Raw genomic sequence first — 20,583 nt, 5'->3', positions numbered from 1 at the left:
TAGAACCTCACTTACTAGGGGGGTGATTTTAAGGCAGGAAAGAAGGAGACGGAGGGCGGAAGACTTCAAATTTTACTCTGTAAACCAAAATTGTCTTACAGCAACGAAACACCTGTCTGACGCATGCAAACCACTGAAGAAGCGAAGTCGGGCGTCTGCAGCAGCGTCGTGCGCTCCTTTTAGCAAAAGTTCATCTCCTTCTGCGTCCCTAACTGAGAACGAGGTAAAATCATAATCCTAGCGTTAACTGGCGTTCACGTGAAGGCCATTTAAGTTGCCCAGGTGGAAGCACCAGTGAGTCAGACTTGACACGCGTGACACTGGTGTTGGCCACAGGCGAACGTAGGTGAGTCTCAGGTCATTTAAACTCTGGGCGAGTCGGAGGCGGAAGAAGCGACGACTTCAGCCTCCGTGAGCGCCACAGACACGCATGCACGCAGAGGACGCACAGGCGGGCGTGCACGTGCTCCGGTCTGGACGTAGTGCAGTTGTTCTCGCGGTCTGTCTCTGGAACGTTGTGCTCCGTGTAGCCCTCACATGGTAACCTGGCCCACGTCACCGCAAGCCCGCTCTGGCCCTGGCGCGACGCGCTGTGTCACTCGAGCTGACCCTGGCCGTCGTGCACTCACCCGCCTCGGGCGGGAAGAAGGGCGGCTCACCTGGCGTGGCGCCTTTCAGCGGCTTTTGGACCTGGGCTCACGGAGGAATGTCCTCCCGCGTTCCCTGGTTTTGGGCCTTTAAAGTCTGGCACATTCTTAGGTACTTGAGTGTTGAGGTGAGTCACAACTACCATGGTAATTCGACTCCTCTATTTTCTGGATTTGCAGAACACACAGAAGCAGAGTGACAGCTCTCTGAGGCTGTTCCCACCCTTGTATCATGACATCTGGACTTCGTCATCAAATCTAAAGTCTTTGCCACTCTAAAACCAAAACAAACAAACAGCCTCAGAATGCAAGCGTAGCACTTTTTGTCCAGAGGGGGCTCTGGATTCCCGATTCTAGTGACTACCCGAGGAGCTTCTATTCCAGTTTTAATTCCTTGTTGTTTTGTTTCCTGGGGGCCTCTCGTCCTCACTGTAGACAGGAGGCCTGTTTTTAGAACATTTATGAGGACTTGCTAACTTTGGGCTTTTTCGAACAAGGTAGTGGCCCCTCGCCCTGTTGGGTGACAAGGTGGCCCTTGTGACCCGGCCCCTGCCACGGTCACTGTCTCTCAGCCTCGGCTGCTTCCTCCCTTTAGACGAGGGGGCCCTTCCCCTGTGAGGTGTCCTCGGGGGCCCAGGCAGCGGGCAGTCTGATGGGGTGCGGGTGCGGAGAGCCACCCGGAGAGGGGTCTTCTCTGGGGACTCAACACCAGTAGCGGTGGGGGCTGCTCACGTGCGCGGGACTGGAACTTTCTTGCCATCTGATGTGCGCAGGGGACTAGACCTCTCTTCTGTTCGGGCACATTCACGAAAATGCAGTAGGCACTCACTAACCTTCCAGGGGGCTTATTGAAACATGGAAGAGACCAATTCTATACAGATTTTTTTTCCCTTTTTCCTTTTTTCTTGTCGGAATTATGATTAGTATCGTAAAGAATTTTTAAAAATGAGGATTCCCATCCCAAAGGAAAAGAATGCTAAAAATAAAAAGTTTCAGGTCCGTAGATCCCTTTTGCTTCAAGTCGGCTTTTATATGTAAAAAGATTTTTAATGGGTTTTTTTTTTTTTTTTTCTGTCATCGCATTCTGATCCACCATTCAGTTGAGTTTTTACTTACACCCTCGTCAGATCCAATCAAAGGCAAGGCGCTGAGGCTGCTGAAATCTTCTCTGTCATTCCTGGTCAGAAGCTATACAAGTCAGAGGCCTGGGCTCAGGGGCCCCCTGGCCCAGGGCAGGGAGGTGCCGGGGGTGGGGGGGTGGGGGGTGGAGGGTGGGGGCGGGGAGCGGGGGGGTGGTTAGGGTCGGGCAGCCTGACTCTCGTTGTAACCAGGGTGAGCGTGGTCTTCCGGGTTTAGACATTTGTTCTGAACGCGGGGAGACTTAGATAAGGAAGCATTTTATAATCAGTAGACTTAACTGATTCTTAATTCTTTGGAACTTTGGAAGTGGTTAGTTGATTAATTATGTTCATATTCTATATTAACTACATCATGATCCTATGCCTTCCTGCATTTTGAAGGCGACACACAGTTCCCATCACGTGCGTTCAGCTCCTTACTCAGCAACGTTTAAACCACCAGGCCTTTGACGTCAGGCCGCTTCTGCGTGGCTCGCAGAAGCCTTCCATTAGAGTTGATTTTCACAGGATTACGTTGTTCATTAAAACCACTTCGGGTGAACGAAAAGCCTTGTCTGTTATGTGTTGACGCTCCAGAGCCACAGCACGCGTTCACGGCGTATTTGTGCTGGCCGCCTTCGGGAGCAGGAGGCGCAGTGCGCGTTACAGAAGCACCGTGCAGACCTGGTCCGGGGGCGCAGGGAGTCAGGCCCCGTGGGGCTGCGGTCTGCGCTGACCCGCCCTCCCTCGGGCCACGCAGCCGTGGCTGTTTCTCCTTCCTACTTTTGTCACCCTTGATCGGAATAAGGGCTTGTCACAGAGCTGGTGTTTCAAGATCTCTTAGGTCACTTGTGGTTTAAACTTTTCTCGAAAAAGGTAAACGTGGGAAATAAAACTTATATCGGAAGGACCGCTACCAAGTGCTTCATTGCCCTGATGGTGAGACGATGAAGAGAATAGACGGAGATCGCACGCTTGCGTGACAAAGGCCTGTGAGGGAGTTGATGTGATTTAAGTGTCTTGTAACCTCGTTTCTTATTCCCTTAGTAGAGCAAATTCTTATCTTTTTCGCCTTCGCTGGTAACAGCTTTTACGGGAGCCCACATCAGCCAAGTTGGATGTGAACCCAGCTGCCCCGTACCGCACTTAAATGCTGTAATATTCCAGATGCCTGCTGCAGGTGGCACGTCCACGCACTCACTCAGTGACACTCGTACCCCAGTCATTTTATGGAAGATGTGTGATAATCTGTTTTCACTGGCATTAATAATACACACAATGAAGAGAACAGATAACAAATTTTAAGACCAAGGTAAGATGCCCAGGCAAGGCCATTTCCCCGATCCCGCTCATCTCACGATAGAGGCACACTCCTCCCGCAGCGGTCCGTGTAGATGCCAGGCCGAAGGGACGCCCGCCACACGGGGCTGCCCTGGGCCTGCGACGAGGACGCCACGCCGAAGGCGCTGGCCTTGCTCGAGGCCACCCTCGTCCTCTGGCTCATGACTTACCGAGTTTGTACCGAACGCTGCCGGTGCCCGCACCGCCGGAAAGAGAGCGAGCCGCACACAGTAGGAGGAGCCCGCGTCAGCTGCCCCGTTGCCAGCTGGAATGCACTCAGCACTGTAGACACGAAACCGCTTTCCAACAGCGAAGGCGGAAGGGTTTCGATTCTGTCCTTTTTTACCACACGGTTTTACTATGACACTAGACACAGTGAATTTGTAGGAAGAGTCTCATTTTCAGTATCATGCGAGCCACTTAACTCTTTTGGTGCAGCGACCAGTATCTTGGGGATACCTCGATCAGGTTATTTACAACCACAGCTTAATCGGTTGCTTTTGTAGGACGTCAGCTGTCACATTAAATGACTGAGTGTTGGGTGTCGCCCGCTGTCCTACCCCGGGGCGTCCGCATGCCTGCATGGAGGGGCACAGGCCACACTTGCCCCTCAGCTCCCGGAGGCAGGACTGCTGTTGACGTTACCGTGTTAGGAGCCCTCGGTCACTCACAGCACACTCTTCACACGCGTTCTACCTTTAATGGAAGTTTCTGACTAATACTTGTGTTCTAACCGTTAAGTACTGTAACGCATGTAAAACACTTGGGGTACCTGACGCCTTGCAGGGACTCGGTGGTTCGCTATTGTGACAATAATGGTTATAACAATAAAAACAATAAAATCTCCATCATTCCATTTTTATCCCAAAGTCTAAATTCTGCTCTGGCATGAAGAGCTCTCCTCCTGCCTGCCCCGTGCACGTGGGGGTCGAGTGGCAGACGCTGGGCCTGAGGAGCACGGCCGGGCGCTAGACTGTGGCTGAGCGCTGGGCGGGTGGCTCTGCTCGGACGCGGCGGGAGGCCCGGACGTGAGTGTGGGCAGGGCTGGCGGAGAACTAGTTACGAGATTGGAAAGTGCGAAGGAAGGTCGTGTAGGAGTGGCCCGGGTCAGGAAACTATCGCAAGCAGGGTCGAGCCCGTTTGAAACTGTAGCGCGGTGACTTTCGCGTAGGTGGCCGGCCGGCTCCCAGCCCGCGCCGGGGGGCACCAGAAGTCAGCCGGAGAGCAGGGGCTCTCCTCCCCGTTGAGGCGCCTGCCGGGATGATGGGCCCATATGTCCGCTGAGTGGCGTCAGCCGAGGACACAGGAGGGTGTGGGGTGGGGCAGGGATGGGGGTCACGCGGTGTTCCTCCACCGGGGAAGGCACCGCCCCCCACCCCCGCCCCGAGGATGTCGGGAAGTGACCAGGCGGGCGACCAGGCAGTGGCAGGTGTGTTCAGCTCCTGCAGGAGGCAGACGGTCCCGCGTGGGGCAGAGCCGTCCCGCTCCAGATGGCAGCAGCGGTCTTGCTGGGGAACGCTCCCACCCGCGGCTCTTCCTGAAGGTGAGTGGACAGGGCTCCTGTTCCGAAAAGAGCTTAGGAGGCAAGGAAGGTTGTCTGCCACGATACACATCCATTATGCTACTGACCGAACATAAATTCCCTCATTTCGTAAAGAGATCAGGACAACACCGAACACGTTCTAGTCTTGCCGTTTGAACTGCTTGTCGTGGAGGTGACTGTTCTTGTACGTAGGACCGTTGTTAACGGCCCCACTTAATTGCTGCAGTCCCTCCTCCCACCCCACGCTGGTGCCTGGTCAGGGGCGGTAGCTACGAGAAGGAGCACGAGGCATTCGGAAGAGGTGAAACCTGTCCGAACATAGAAAAGTTGAGGTTGTCGCTGTTCCGAGACTGGAAGTTTCCCGCGATGATAGAGGTCCCGTGAAGTGTGTGCGCCTATCGGCAGTAGAGGTTCCCGTTCTGTTGATGCACCTGTTAGGGGCCTCTGTCTCCCATGTGGGCCTCCCTCCAGGGTTAATACAAGAGTTAAACGTAAGTCTGCCTCTGATGGTGATGGATTTGGGTGCATCTCCACACCCTCCTCGTAATTGTGTCTGTTACATCTCTGTCTCCCAACTGAAAAGAACCCGTTTTTTTTCAAGAGGGAGCTAGCTCCTAAAAACCAACAGGAGATGTAGGCCAGATCTCATGACAAGGATGCTCCGTGTGGTGAACGGAACCCGCACGGCGCATGGACGAGTCCTGTCTGTCCCGCCCTCCAGGAAGGGTTCGCCTGCTTCGTGGGTGATCGCTGTGGGGTCCCCCGCCTTCACGTGTGTCTGAGGCCGAGCTTTTCGCTGGAAGGTCACGCACAAGCACAGAAGGGGTTAAGACGAAGTGTTCAGGGTTTGGGGGGTGGGACAGGGGAGTGGCCGTTACAGGACTTTTCGTAATTGGGGTGTTACCGGCCAGGCCACACGCACCGTGTGAGACCTGAACCGTTAGCGACCCGATCGGGACTCCCGTGTCTCTTTGGCCCTGACCTGCTTGCCTAAGATTTGGGGCCAGAAGTGTGTGAGGAGAGCCAGCGTTTGCCCGGGGGTGGTGACGTGCACACCCAGCAAGGGTCTGCCTGGGCACCGTCCCCAAGCTGAGAATAAAGCTGAGATTGTAAGTTAGCATCTGGTTCCGAAAGACAAAAAAATGCACCCATGTGTGGATGTGAAACTCAAATGATGGAGGAATGCCCTTGAAGGGGGGTCTTGGCCGAAGCCTGATGTGAGTGGTGTGGGGCCTGCTGTGGCAGACCACGAGCGGTGACTTTGTGTGCCATGTTGGTAACAGCACGAGCGTTTTTAAGTCCGGTCCTCCGTTTGCTGCATCCAGCACAGCGGAAAGGGGAGGCTTGGTGACCCAGAGGCCCCGCGTGTGGCCAAGCTGGCGAGGAGGCTGTGCTCCTGTCGGAAAGGGCAGACGTCCGTACGTGGGCGGGTCTTCTGGGTTCCTTTCTCGCTTGGTTTCTGACCTAACGCTTCTCGACCGCGTTTAGCCCCTTTAGGTTGTTAAGTCCATTTTAAGGTGGTTCTGATCAGGAAGACTTCTGTGTGCGGCCTGGTGAGGCCTCTTTCTACCTCGTGCGGGCCGTAGCGTTCCACGCTTTTAGAACCGTTACGTTCAGCCTTTAAAAATCTTTAAACAGAGAAAGTAATTGCCGAGGCCTGCTGGTTATCTTTGGAATATGAATTTAAAGGATTGTCATTAGCTGAAAGAATGGAGTCTGGTTAGAAAAGCGTCTCCACACGCTGTCAGTCTGTCACTGGCTGCTTCTTGGCTCTGAGGTTTGTCTTCCTTCCTTCCTTCCTTTTTCTTCCCTTTTTTTGTTTTAAGAAGTATACTGGCTCCTGTGTATTTTAGGATTTTTGGTTAGGGACATTGGTGTTGATCCCTTTTCAGTCCTATTTTGCTGTTTTACCTAGCCTATTAGAAATCACCACTGACTTACTGGCCATTGATGGAAAGCCGACTACCCTTAGCAGGTGGAAAATGGCAGGCACTGTATTCACCCTGTTCCTTGTACTGTCTGGGAAGATGCACACTCCCTTCCACACTCCCTTCCAGGCGCTGTCACCAGCCAGGGAGGATGTCCCTCAGGGTCCGTCCAAGAACCTGACAGCGACTAGACAGTTACACATTAGATCCGCTTTATAACTTCTTCTGGCCTACACGGAGCTGTTGAGCTTGGGCACATAATTCTTTGGTGTACATTTTAAAGCATGCTGATCATTCAGGCACACTGTATCTTTAAGAAATGTCGGCCCCGTGCGGGGGTGCGGGGGGGGGGGGGGGGAGGGCTTGCTGAGCTGCAGGTGGGAGCTTTGCTACTGTTTTCACGCTGCCCTGCCTTGCTATTGCTGTTGCCTGTAGCAGGCTGGCCCTGGCCCCTCCCCCACTGCTGAGGACACCGTTGGGACGGAGTGGGGTCGGGTCGATAGGACATTGTAGAGACTCCTCTCACGATCAGAGCCAGCCTTGAATCTGGATCTGGAGCGGCCGCCACATGGCCTGATGGCTGTGGCTGTGGCCGTGGCCGACCTGTTGGCTCTCACTGGCACCTTCTGGGGCCGTTGGACGACACAGAGGCTTCCAGGTTAGAAGGTGGGTGGGGTGTGTGTGTGTGTGTGTGTGTGTGTGTGTGTGTGTGTGTGTGTGGTGTGTGTGTGTGTTCTCGGTGACCCGGCCCAGCACTAGAACTGAGGCGCCCCCCAGGACATTGTAGTCGAGGTCATCTAGGAGGGTCGCTTTAATAAAAGTTACTCTGAACTGTAGTGTTTTAGGTGGTGAATGACTGATTTAAAAATTATTTTAATTCCACTCTTAATATTTCACTGTGATGTTAATTTGGAGGACCTGAGATTGGTCTTTGGAGTTTAAGCTCATTAACTCTGCTGAGCACAGGATATTTATCATTTGTAAATCCAAGATGCTATGTGAAAGTACTTATAGTTCTTTCTTCCTTTACAAAAGCGTAACGTAAACATGGAAATAATGTTGGTTTATAGAAATATATATTGTTCAAGGTCTGTAATTGTATTTCAAAAATGATGTGGAATTCGATTTGTGAAGGGATTTGTTTTGTCAAAAAATTTAAAAATCACTCTGTACCCTGCCGTCTGAGGCACAGGCCGCCCCCCCCCCCCACCCCGCCCCAGTCACAGCAGAGAGGACTGGGGTTCCTTAGTCCCCCTAAACGGCTACATTGTTTCCTGAAGTTGGTTCAAATATGTTCACTAGGTTACTTTGTGTTCATTAATATCATCTTGAAAAATCCCTGCTTTACTGTGGAGACAGCATTCCCTGCCCCTCAAGGAACGTATTTCTAAGGCAAATAGGCAATTTGATACTATCACATACTGAGTGGAGGGTAGAGAAAGTGTTTTCAGACTCCAGAAAACTCGGAGAAGTCAGGAACTAAGCTGCTTGGAAATCCGTGCCACAGGTGTGGCTTTGGTGGATCGGGAAGCGACGGGAAAGTTGTTGACAGTCTGTGTCCGTTCAGTTACTACATTTCTCTTTTTCCAAATGCATCCTATTGGATATGGAATAGACCGTAGATGTCGTAGACTGAGATTTGGGACCGTGTTGGGACCATTCGGGTGAAGGTGTCGCTTTCACAAACGGCATCTCCGAGTAAGTACCGTCACCTGGTGCCCGTGGAGGCGGAGCCCTGCACCCGGAGTAGAGGCTGGCGCGGTGCCCGCGTACTTTGCTCCTCTTGTGGGTGGTCTGCCGAGCGGAGAGCCGGTGGATTCCCTCCGACTGTGCTAGTGGTCGTTGGGTCGCTGGGAAGGGGTTCGCTGGGCCGAAGGTCGCAATCTCCCGCATCTGTGTCACGGACTGTAATATTGTAAGGTCTGTATTCTGTATGTGTATCTTAGACCCCAATCAGGAAACAAGCCTCATGTGTGTCTTAACATTTATATTTCCATTCAAAATATGTATTCAGTGTTTATTTCCTCAAAACAGACTTTGTTAATTTAGGAAATATCTCCCAAGTGGAAACGTGCTAACTTTTTCTGTAAATCTTAAATAAAAGGTGCTGTTCCTTTCTTCGACCCAGGACTGGTCTGTGTTTTCTGTCTTTCTCTCCATGCATTTTTCCTTTTTTTTTTTTGTTTTTTTTTTTTTTGTTTTTTTTTCTTTTTTTTCTTTTTTTTGTAAAGCTTTAAATTTGTTCCGACCACATTGAAGGGAAGAATGTGGGTTGGTGGGCAGGGCACTGGGCTCGCTTTCCCTGAGCCCCTGTTGAAGGCCCTTTCTCTGGGCCTCGGTTCCTCATCAGACGGGTCAGCCTCGGGCTGCCCTTTGACCGGGGCCCCGGGGTGTGGCTGGTGTTCCCAACGCCCCGGGCTCCCCAGCACCCCTAGCGTCTCAGACCCCGCCCATCTGTGACTCCGAATACGATGGACATGTTAAAATTGGGGTTTGAACGCAGAGGTTTTTTTTTTTTTTTTTTTTTTTTTTTTTTAATCAAGTTGCCTTCTTTCTGGATGTTGATGATAAAGGAGTAAATGTGCTGAGCTGATAGGGAGGGGCACCATCTGGCCAGCCTGGGGGGCAGGGGAGACCTACTGTGTGAGACCCCCATAACTTAGTGTACGTTCATGCCGCTGTTTCCGTCTTCCTGGAAAAGGTGAGGAACTGGAGCGTAAAGGCGGCTTCCTCCTGAGACTGTGTTACTGCGGGAGGGGTCAGCATAGAGGAGCAAGGGCGGAGAGCTGGGCCCGACCTCCTGCCCCCCCCCCCCCCACACCGATGCACACACCAGCCAGAGGCAGCGTGTCCCTCAAAGACCAGCCCGCTAACACCAGCTCTAAGTGTTTTGGGGTGTTTTTCTTCTCCCTGTAATTTCATCGAGCTAAGTCTGGAGGAAGTTAATTGATAAGACTACAGCATTGGGTGGGTTGGCTGGTGGGGTTTGTTCTGTTTTGTTTAATTGTGGCCCGATTTTAATTTCTAGCTTTGTAGTCATTGGTAAACGGCAGGCCTACATATAACATAATTACTTGTCGTGGTTATCAAGGTATACAGGAGACGTAGTTTATACTTCTGCTGTGTTGAAAAACTCAGTATTCAACATTCCATTTACCTAACGTCAAATAAATGCTAAATGTGTTTTTAGGTGTTTTTTTTTTTTTTTTCCAGTTTCAATTTGGTATAGAAGAACATTTTCGTACTAAAGATTTACTGATTTCTATTTAGAGGTTTCTTGCTGCTCAAATGAGGGCAAGACGTTGCATACAGTGATGAGAGGGAGGCTTTAGCCTGGTCTCCTTGATCCCTGATAGTGAAGGGGGATGAAATACGACCGGGATGGGGCGGGGGGGGTGGGGGTGGGGGTGGGGGCTTTTGTTTGCTCCACGATTGCCATGTTTTTCTCCCAGGGCTTTCTCTTGGGCTCACGCGTTACCAGAGCCGGCAGGTCTGACCTTGCCTTCGCCCGCTGACCCGTCCGGGGACCACGGGCGGCAGGCAGAGGGCAAGTCGAGACGACCCGTTAGTCGCGGCCCACTGCGTGTGCTGGCGGCTTCCGGGAGCGGCCGGGCCCGCCGTGCGGAGGCTCCCCTCCTGCCCCTCGCTCTGGCTCTTCTGGAAAGTCACTGGGTGCTGATCTGCTCTTACTGTGAAAAGCTGGGCCGTAAGCGACTGGGCGACAGAGGTCAAGATTCCCAGTCCCGGGCCCGTCCCAGGTCACCTGCTGGGGCGCGTGGGGTTTTCACCAGTTCCTTCCTGGGTCAGGATGGCAGGAACGCGAAGACACGTGCCTCTGTGCCCCTTCTGCCCGCGCGGAGAGGGCGAAGTCCGCTTCTGAGCCTCCGCACAGTTACAGTTCGGTCGACCCGCCGCGCCCTCCCAGGAAACCGTGGGCGCACCGGGCCTTTGCGGCCAGGAGCTGGCAGTCGGGCCGCAGCCAAGCAGGAGTCGGGCCGCCTCCGCCCGCACTGGTGACCTGTGCCGCCTCCTTCGCCCCCAGGTGTCGGACGGCCCGGGAGACGAGCCTGCCGAGTCCCCGTACGAGAGCGCCGACGAGACCCAGACCGAAGCGTCCGTCTCCTCCAAGAAGTCTGAGCGGGGCGTGGCCGCCAAAAAGGAGTACGTGTGTCAGGTGAGGGGTCGGCCGCCGCTTGCTCTTGTCCTTGACCCGGGCCCGGGCCCGCACTCGCACCCGCGGTCACACGGGCTTCTGTTATGAGGGCACCGGGCCGCGGTGGGGGGACCCGGGACCGAGCGCCCCGGCCGGGCTCGGGCGTCCGCCGGAGGCTGTTTCGTGTCACCGCCGTGTGGCGACGTGTGGCGCACGCGTCTTCCGAACATGCGAAGTCGGGCGTGGATGGAGGAGGCAGGGGAGCCGCGGGGGGGGGGGGGGGGGGGGGGGGCACCGGCGTCCTCAGCCCTCACCGTCCTCAGCCCTCACCGTCCTCACCGCCGCACCTCCGCCCCGCCCCGCAGCTGTGCGAGAAGCCGGGCAGCCTCCTGCTGTGCGAGGGGCCCTGCTGCGGAGCCTTCCACCTCGCCTGCCTCGGGCTGGCCCGGAGACCCGAGGGGAGGTTCACCTGCAGCGAGTGCGCCTCAGGCAAGTCCCGCGGGCGCCCCTCCCGCCCCCCCCCTCCTCGCCCCCCCCCCCCACCGGCCCGCCTGCCTCCGCGCTTCGCGGGCCTGGCCCCCCCCCCCCCCCCCCCCCCCGGCGGGTGCGCGCCTCCCCTCGGCGGCGTCCCCACGGTTTGCTCTCTCCAGCGTGACGCGCTCCCCTCGGTGGCCGTACCGGGAGGTAGAGCGGCCTAAGGTAACCGGCAGAGTGACGGAACGGGCTGTCCTGAGCCCCGCGCTGGGAGGCGGCCGGCCTGGGTGCCCCGGTGTCAGAGGGCCCGGCGTTACCAGCACAGGTGAGCTGGCCGGTCAGTCCCAGGACACGGACGTTCACGGGAACGTGGGCTTCCGTAGACACGCGGCGCGGACCTGAACTCCGGGGTCAACGGCAAGGACGTGCCCGTCCCCCGGCGGCCACGGCTTCCTTCTGCCGCACCGCTTCCTTCGCCAGCGCGCTCTGGGGGCTGCTGGGAAGAGGGGCCGCTCGGATGCGGCCCCTCCTGTCCACGCGCAGCCCCGGGGGCCTCCTGGCTCTCGCTGGCGCGCGTCCTAGGTTAGGAAGACACGTGGAGTCTTCCCGAGTCCCTCCGGTCCCAAGCCAAGGCCATCCGATGTGACGGCACCTCGCCTCTGCTGCCTGTGGTTGGTTCTAAGTGAAGGTTCACTGTACTTGGTTGATGGCTCAGGAGGGAGAGCAAAAGCTTTCCTTCGGAGGAATGCCTGCTCTCCGGCTTCCCGCTAATTCGAGGGGGTGTCCCCACCCTGTCAGCCGCCTCCTGCTCAGACTTCCTTGTCCTCCGGGGAAGCTGGAGCCCATCTCACGGCAAGGTAACGGCCCTGATGGTGGGACCGTTTTCTGAAGCGTGCTCGGACCGGGCACCGAGGTCCGAAGAGAGCCCGAGGCCTCGGCAGCACGGGCCGCCCCTGGCGGGGCCGCTGGAGTTCGGTGGCTCGGGGACGACAGTTTAATTCTTGTTCCCTGCCCCTCTTTAACCGTCTGCTAGGGATTCACTCGTGTTTCGTGTGTAAGGAGAGCAAGACCGACGTCAGGCGCTGCGTCGTGTCACAGTGCGGGAAGTTCTACCACGAAGCCTGTGTGAGGAAGTTCCCTCTGACCGTGTTCGAGAGCCGAGGCTTCCGCTGCCCCCTGCACAGCTGCGTGACCTGCCACGCGTCCAACCCTTCCAACCCCAGGCCGTCGAAAGGTACGGGCGCTCACGGGAGGCAGGCGCGGTGGCCGAAAGGTCTGTCCCCAAAGGCCTTCGGTTTTTCTTTGGGGTGGCGGTTGTCTTTCTGTTACTGACTCGACACTGGCTAGCAGGGTTTTTCTCGAGAAGTCGGTAAGAGGATCCGCCCTGCCGTGCCTTCTTCGGGCCCTCCGTGTCCTCCCGGAGCCTCCACTTTAGGAGGGGGGCCTGTGAACCATTCTGATAGGTTCTGTTTGTTCCAGTTTTTAATTTTTAAAAAAATTTTAGATTTATATTCAAGAGAGAGAGCACGAGCAGGGGAGGGGCGGAGAGAGAGAGAGAGAGACAGTCTGAAGCAGGCTCCAGGCTCCGAGCTGTCAGCACAGAGCCCGACGCGGGGCTCGAACTCACGAACCGCGAGACCGTGACCTGAGCTGTAGCCAGATGCTTAACTGACTGAGCCTCCCAGGTGCCCGTATGTTTGTTCCAGTTTTAGTGCTTCTTCGTATACGAGAAAAATGTTCTATTCATCTATTCATTTAGAGGCAGAGAAAGCGAGGCTGGGGGGGAGGGGGAGAGGGAATCTCAGGCAGGCTCCGTGCTTGATCTCACGATCGATCGTGACGTGACCTGAGCTGAAAGCAAGGGAGTCGGACATTTAACCGACTGAGCGACCCAGGCGCCCTGAGGAAGATACTTTAACATCAAGTCGTATCTGCCTTATTTCACGTTAGGCGTGTGGGATTGAGGATGGCGGGCTATCTGTACTTCTGACACCGGCGGTTCTCAACCGTGGCGATGTTGCTCGCCAGGAACACTGGGCTACGTCTGGGGAGACCTTGGGGGGCGCAGATTGGCCACCCAGTGGGTAGAGGCTGGAGCCGTTGCGAGACGCACTACAGGCCCCACGGGCTGGCGGTGCCTGGGTTTATCAGCCCTGCTTGACCTTATTTAAGAACGTGGCGGGGCGCCTGGGGGGCTCGGCGGGTTGAGCGTCCCACTTCCGCTCAGGTCACGATCTCGCAGTTCGTGGGTTCGAGCCCCGCGTCGGGTTCTGTGCTGACAGCTCGGAGCCTGGAGCTTGTTTCAGAGTCTGTCTCCCCCTCTGTCTCTGCCCCTCCCCTCACTCGTGCTTCGTCTATCTCTCAAAGATAAATAAACTTATTTAAAAAGAAAAAAGAGAGAGAATAAGGCATTTTAAGTGATTGACTAGTCTCTTGATGGTTTTGAAGCACCTCTGCCTGGGGGAGATGTGTTTTTGTAACATCTATTAAGTGTTCTTTCCATCCTAGTTACTGCTTTCGTCAAATACTCGAGTTTATTTCAGCGTGAATTTTCTAAACGCGCGGGGGGGGGGGGGGTGGGGGGGTGGGGCTCGGTCGCCTCTCGCCACCCTGCTCGCTGTCGGGCCTTCAGCGCGTGTCTCTGCCCCCAGGGAAAATGATGCGGTGCGTCCGCTGCCCCGTCGCCTACCACGGAGGGGACGCTTGTCTGGCGGCCGGCTGCTCCGTGATCGCTTCCCACAGCATCATCTGCACAAGCCATTTCACTGCCCGCAAGGGGAAGAGGCATCACGCTCACGTGAACGTGAGCTGGTGTTTCGTGTGCTCCAAAGGTGAGGGCTGGCGCCACGGCGGGCGGCCAGGGCGGGCTGCTTCTCTGGGCTCCCTCACGCACAGCTCTCGCACGTAACCCCTGGGGCCTCCGCGCCCGCCCTGCTCCGGGTGGGGACGCCCCCGATGTCTCCCAAGCGCTCCCGTGCCGGTGTGCGCCGAGACGTTTCTGAACTCACGGAGGCCGGCGCACTGCCGGAGGGCGAGGTCTCCGTGATGCCAATAAGACGGGCTTGTTTCGTTGCGCCCCGACGGCCGACCGTGGTTAGGCTCGCGTCGCGGAGCGAGGGGTTAGGCTCGCGTCGCGGAGCGAGGGGCGGGGCGGCTGCGGGGCGGGAAGGGCCAGTGTGAGCCGCCCGCCCTCCCTTGCAGGGGGAAGCCTGCTGTGCTGTGAGTCCTGCCCGGCGGCCTTCCACCCCGACTGTCTGAGCATCGAGATGCCCGACGGCAGCTGGTTCTGCAACGAGTGCCGAGCCGGGAAGAAGCTGCACTTCCAGGACGTCGTCTGGGTTAAACTGGGGAACTACAGGTGTGAGGACCGGAACCCTGTCTGCCTCCTTGTTCACTGTGTTCTTTTCACTTTGCAGGACTGAAAGCGCTGAATGACTGTCACTCTGTCTGAAGAGTCTGTGAACCCTGTTTTTAATATTTATAATAGATGGTGGCCGGCAGAAGTTTGCCATCCCAAAAATGTTCCCCCAAATATTCAGAAAATGAAGCACGAGATTGGAGAATTCCCTGTGTTTTTCTTTGGGTCTAAAGATTATTACTGGACGCATCAGGCGCGAGTGTTCCCGTACATGGAGGGGGACCGGGGCAGCCGCTACCAGGGGGTCAGAGGGATCGGAAGAGTCTTCAAAAACGGTACGGACATTTCCAGACGGAGCGAAACCGCACTCTCGGGTACCTTCTGCTAACCCTGATTTTTGTCGTTTGAAAGTTTGGTTTCTGTAGAAAACACCAGGCTAAGCATTCTAGCCGTGCTTTAAATTAGGAAAACGTAGGTCTGCAGACCGATTTGTTGAGGCACAGGGTAAAACGTACTCCCGAGTAACGTTTACAGCATTGGTTTGGGATTAATTTCACTCACATGCATTGGAAGCTCTATTTTTATTTAAAAAAATTTTTTTAAGTTTATTTTGAGAGAGCGAGCGGGGGAGGGGCAGAGAGCAGACAATCCCAAGCAGGCTCTGCAACGTCAGTGTGGAGCCCGACGCGGGGCTCGATCCCACGACCCCGAGACCATAACCTGAGCAGAAAGCAAGAGTTGGTCTCTTGACCGACTGAGCCCCCCTGGTGCCCCGCAGTGGAAGTTACTTAGAAGAAGTTATTCCAGTACTGGTTTACAGAGATGTCTTCTGCCTTGCCTGTTATGTAAGATAGAAATGTGGAGAAGACTTTGCCGCCGTCTAGACCGGGTGCCCCGGGAAGGGCCAGGTGTGGGTAGGTAGACAGGTGCCCCGCCCTCTGATTCCACAGCCAGGGTGACTGACGGGATGGGAATGCCACCACCTGACTGGAGGAGGTGGCATTTACTCGGGGCTGAGAATGAGTGGGACCGAAGGGGGACTTGGCGTGCGTTCGGCTCGTCCTAGTCTACGGAGGGCGGGCGCATTGCGGCCGGTGGCACATGGGGGTGGCTGGGTGGTCTGTGCTGACAGACCGGCGTCTTGTCTCCTGTGGGCCTCACGCACAGTGGGCAGCAAAGGTCTGATGAGAAAGATTTTCAAAACTCGTAATGAGATGACAGACGTTGAAACTGAGACTTAACGTGCTGGAGTCCGCTGGTGGGTCGTGAGGTCAGACTTGAGTCCTGGGGGTCAGGGTGGCCCCAGCACGCATGGCGTCCTCCGCCCTCGCTTGAGCCCGGTGCCACCCCCGCCCCCTCCCAGAGGACGTGTCCTCCCGGGAGGATGTTAGATCCCCGTGGACAGTGAGAGCTGGAGCATCACCCTCCCAGAGAAACCCGCCCTGGGCCTTCCTGGTGGCAGGTGGCACAGCACAGCGCCTCCCAGGCCTCCTCGGCCCGGCGCTCTCTGAGCATCTTGGGTGGAAAACCATCGCGGCATTTAAAGCACCCGCCCTGAACAGCGTGCACACCCCAGAGCCTCCCGGAGACTGGTAACCGCACTTGGCGGGACACGGAGGCTTGCGTCGGCCGTTTAGACGCAGAGCCTGTAGGTGGAGCTGTGAATTTACTAAACCTCTTACTCACGCTCACATTTCGTGGACTTTTTAGCACTGCAGGAAGCTGAAGCTCGTTTTCGTGAAATCAAACTTCAAAGGGAAGCCAGAGAAACGCAGGAGAGTGAGCGCAAGCCCCCGCCGTACAAGCACATTAAGGTGACGGCGGTGGGGGGCCGGGTCAGGGGTCACTGCGGGGACCGTGGGTGGGCCCTCGGGCCGCGGTGGGTAAGAGGGCTGCCGTGAGCAAGCATCTGTCTGCAGCCCCCGTGTGGACCGCTGCCTGAGGTCACGGGCAGAGAGCAGGTGCAGCCACTGGCCAGCGTGTGTCCTTTCTGGGGGGCGGGGAGGGCGTGCAGGCAGGGCTGGTGGGGGGGGGGGGGGGTCTCCGCGGTTTTGGGTTTTGCCCTCGTGTGAGGCTCCAGCCGGGAGCCCGTGAGGCACGGGGGTGGTGGCGGGCACGCCGTCGTCACCCGGCGCTGGGGACGAGCTTGGATGAGAGGTGGCCAGCCCGGGCCGGTGCTCGGCTGGAACGTGGCTTGGTCAGCCGGAGCCCTGGAGACAAAGCGATGTTCCCGCCGTAGAGGGTGTGGATGCCGCACAAGGACTGCGGGGGCGACCGTGCTGCCTCCGGCGAGCCCGGCAGTCCCGGCAGGGAACCTGGGGCCCCACGTCCCCACGGGGTGGGAGGGAGAGAGGTCCAGGAGCTCCTCACAGCCACGCTGGGTGAGCCGATGTCACCGTGTCCTGCCGCCTGGGGCCCGGCAGCCTCTCAACACAGTGTGTCAGCTGCCTTCTGGCCGCTCAAGGCCGCGTCTCTGCTCCTCAGATCCGGGCGGCGCGCCCTGTGTGTGCGTGTGCAGGTGACACGTTCTCTGGGGCTAGTGTTTCCTCAGGGATGACTTCGTGGAAATGGAGCTCCTGGGTCAAACAGCTTGGGACCTGAGGGCTCCTGAGGCGTGTTTTCAGATCGCGCTTCTGTGTTTCGCTGTCGCGGCCCAGCAGTGAGGAGGGCCTTTCTTCCGCCACGTTTCCCCTCGCTTACTGGCCTCTGCTTCAGTCCCTCTTCCCCTCTGTCTGTGGCTTTGTGGTTGGGTTGCTCTTGTGCTGTCACCGTGAACCGCGAGTTTGCCAGGGCAGAGCCTCCCTGGTCACCTGCCTGCGGGTCCCTGGCTACAGGGACCCTGCCCCGTGCTCAGCACGTGCTCGTGCGCCTGTCTTCTGGCAGCCTGGCGGGGCAAGCGTGGACGAGGGACGTGAAGTGACGGGCGGGGGGGGGGCCCATGCCCCCCCCCCCCCGCCACCCTCCTCTGGAGCGTGGGGACCGGCGGGAGGCCGGGGTGCTTGCTCTCTTGTCTGACGCGCCCCCGTGTCCCCGGCAGGTGAACAAGCCCTATGGGAAAGTCCAGATCCACACGGCCGACATCTCTGAGATCCCCAAGTGCAACTGTAAGCCCACCGACGAGAACCCCTGCGGCTTCGACTCGGAGTGTCTGAACCGGATGCTGATGTTCGAGTGCCACCCGCAGGTGTGCCCCGCGGGCGAGTACTGCCAGAATCAGTGCTTCACCAAGCGCCAGTACCCCGAGACCAAGATCATCAAGACCGACGGCAAAGGGTGGGGCCTGGTCGCCAAGCGGGACATCAGAAAGGTGTGTGCCGAGCCCCTTTCCTTGCAAGAAATCCTGGGCCGGCTGGCGGTTTACGCTTGGATATGCTTAGTACGCTTTTGCACGCACGTAAGAACGGGGTTTGTAAAAAGTCTGAGTTACCACGGTTGAATGTCGTAAAACGTTACGTGCGTGCTGTCTAGCGAAGTAAAACTCAGCAGGCCCCTGACTTGGCCTCCACTTGGCATTTTGGTGGCTGCTCTATGACAGGAAAGACTGTGAAGGAGCCCTGCCCCGGATGGGCGGCCGTTCCGTCCGGGGCAGCGCGGGACCAGGTCGTCCGTCAAGGCCACAGGCCACACACGGCCTGCCCATGTCCTAGGCTGGGCAGCCGGAAGTAGAGAGGCAGCCGGAATTGGCTTATGAGGCCAGGGGGGCGGGGCCTGGGGGGGCGGGGGCGGCGGCGGCCTCAGACCCCAGGTCTGGTTCAGGGCCGATCCCGGGCGAGAGCAGCGGCTCTGAAACGCGCACGGCCCCTGCGGGTCTGGTTCCACCGCCCGCCTCGGCGGCCAGTTCCTCCGGGCTCTCGCCGTGTAGACTCCGCTAGGGAAGGCGAGCCGTGGCGGCCGGCCGTGTGGGAGCTCGGGGTGTGCCGCCAGGGTGCCCAGAGGCAGTTGCTGCAGGAAGCGAGAGTTAGGGTGCCGCTTTGGGAAGGACGCTCGGGTGAACTGTTCCCTGACAGCCCAGTACGGAGTCGTTGGGGTAGACCTGAACTTCCAGGGACTTGGGAAGACGCGCCCCGGACCGCATCGTGACGCGTGCGCGCGCGGTGCCGGCTCCGGGTGCTTCGGGCGCGGGCTCCTGCACCCGGACCCCGTTGTTTACCACGGTCACGGTCTGCTGTTCCGCCTTCCAGGGAGAGTTCGTGAATGAGTACGTCGGTGAGCTGATTGACGAGGAGGAGTGCATGGCGAGGATCAAACACGCACACGAGAACGACATCACACACTTCTACATGCTCACCATAGACAAGGTAGTGCTGCCAGCTCCCCACGGGCCGTGTGCTGCGCTGTGCCCCGGGGCCACAGGCCTGTCTGTGGTCCCGTCCGCGGGGCCCGGTCTTCAGACGTTTGTGCGTTTTCTCCTGAGGGGCACGGCGTCTTCCGGCAGCTGCCTGAGGGCCTGTCTGCGTGAGGGCGTCCTGGGGCCGCGTGCGTCCGCTGGTGCGTGCACAAAGTACCAAACAGGCCGGACCGAGGGTCGGTGAAAAGAGGAGAAAAGATGAGGAGAGTTACACGTTTTCGGCCGCACAGCCCAGGTGTGCAGTTTGCAGGATACGTGGGCCAGAGGGACCGATGTCCTCGGAGCAGGGGCCACACCGCCCGTTTGCCGGTGGGGGTGAACGGAAGAAGGTGCACCCGGGACGCTCACGGGTTGGCTCCCGCCCGCCAGGACGGCCCTTCCCGGGTGTGTGCGCGGAGGGCTGCTCGGACCCCGGGGGCGGCCTCTGTGGTGCCCGAGCGCCGTGCGTGGGGAAGGCAGTCACGAGGCTCGTGTCCGCTGCTTGGCCGCGAGGCCGTCGTCCAGCAGGAGCGGGTGGCCACCGCGAAGGATGGCCGGAAACGAGGTAGAAGATGATCACGCACCAGCTTAGGATGGTCCCAGGGACCTCGCGGGGTCGTCCCCAGGGAGGCCGCGGCCCCACCACGGCGAGACGAGGCAGATGCCGCGGTCCGTGCGCTTCCTGCCGGGACCCTAGACCCTGGGGCTGGGATGCCGGACGGGACCCCCTGGAGACCGTGCGGGGGACCCCACCGTGGACACGGTGCCGTCCCTGACGGCTAAGTGTCTGCACAGGGAACTCCTCGGGAGGACAGCGTTGACGTGTCCGAAGAGCTCACTGGCAGAGGGCGAGGGAAGGAGCGTGTGCGCGGGCACCTCTGCGGGCTAGGTGACGAGGAGACAGCAAACGTGCGAAAGTGTCAGGAGGCGGCGTGTCCGGGTGAGAGGCACGGGCGTCGGCCGTAGCGTTCCGTTTTTCTTCCTGTAAGTCCGAAATCGTTCAAGGTGAAGGAACTGGTTAGAAAGGTGAGGGTCCTGCACTAGAGGGGGGCGGAGCTCCTGCCGGAGGCGGGTCCGGCAGACCCCACGGGCCGGCAAACAGGGATCGCGGGGTACGAGAACACCCAGCTGCGGATGGGGGAGGACCGGCCGCCCACCACACGCGGGCAGGGTGGCAGGTGAGGGGCAGAGGCCCGCTCCTCAGAAGCAGGGGCGGGCGCGTGCAGCCTCCGGGGGCCAACCCTCGTGTGGGGACCACTGCCAAGGCCTGCCCGGAGGCCTGGCGGGCAGCTGGAGCCGAGGCACCCGTGTAGACCCCTCAGAGGGCTGTGGTCCTAGGCAAGGGGCCCGTACGCTTGGCCCCGAGGGTAGCGGATTTAGGCTTCCCGCTGCCACCCCCCTCCCTTTTAGACGGTAGTGGTGAGGGAGGTTGTTTTATTAGAAGTTTAATACTTGAAACGCGTGTCCTACCAGGTTTTGGAGTCAAAATGTAAACCACTCGTGTGTTGTAAGAAATGCCCGGTTTGTCATTTAACACACACATCGGTCCCTGAAATTGCTGAACCCTAGTAATTCACTTAGGCTCCCGACTGAAGAGAAGATAAAGCCAAAGACCCGCGCGAGAGAAACAACTCATACCTCACGTCACGTCCTTGCCATAAAAAGAGCGCAAGTCCCACTTCAGCGCTTACGGG

General features: G+C 57.9%; 1 protein-coding gene across 7 annotated transcripts in view; it reads left to right on the top strand.

Annotated features, from left to right (window-relative positions):
* The window catches only part of NSD2 (nuclear receptor binding SET domain protein 2), an 89,936-nt gene that overhangs the window by 59,505 nt on the left and 9,848 nt on the right, over positions 1–20,583 (top strand). For 5 of the 7 annotated variants that reach the window (XM_047847156.1, XM_047847157.1, XM_047847158.1 and 2 more), the window contains 10 exons: positions 102–223; positions 10,620–10,751; positions 11,096–11,219; positions 12,238–12,438; positions 13,856–14,035; positions 14,406–14,562; positions 14,692–14,897; positions 16,273–16,376; positions 17,600–17,869; positions 18,744–18,860. In XM_047847156.1, coding sequence (XP_047703112.1) covers positions 102–223; positions 10,620–10,751; positions 11,096–11,219; positions 12,238–12,438; positions 13,856–14,035; positions 14,406–14,562; positions 14,692–14,897; positions 16,273–16,376; positions 17,600–17,869; positions 18,744–18,860 — 1,613 coding nt within the window. Of the gene's footprint in view, positions 1–101; positions 224–2,852; positions 8,701–10,619; positions 10,752–11,095; positions 11,220–12,237; positions 12,439–13,855; positions 14,036–14,405; positions 14,563–14,691; positions 14,898–16,272; positions 16,377–17,599; positions 17,870–18,743; positions 18,861–20,583 lie in introns of those variants that run through there. The other 2 variants (XM_047847160.1, XM_047847161.1) reach the window with 2 other exon arrangements.

The sequence above is a fragment of the Prionailurus viverrinus genome, unplaced genomic scaffold (assembly GCF_022837055.1).
Source record: "Prionailurus viverrinus isolate Anna unplaced genomic scaffold, UM_Priviv_1.0 scaffold_45, whole genome shotgun sequence".
Classification (NCBI taxonomy): Eukaryota; Metazoa; Chordata; class Mammalia; order Carnivora; family Felidae; genus Prionailurus; species Prionailurus viverrinus.
This window is presented reverse-complemented; position numbering and strand designations above follow the sequence as displayed.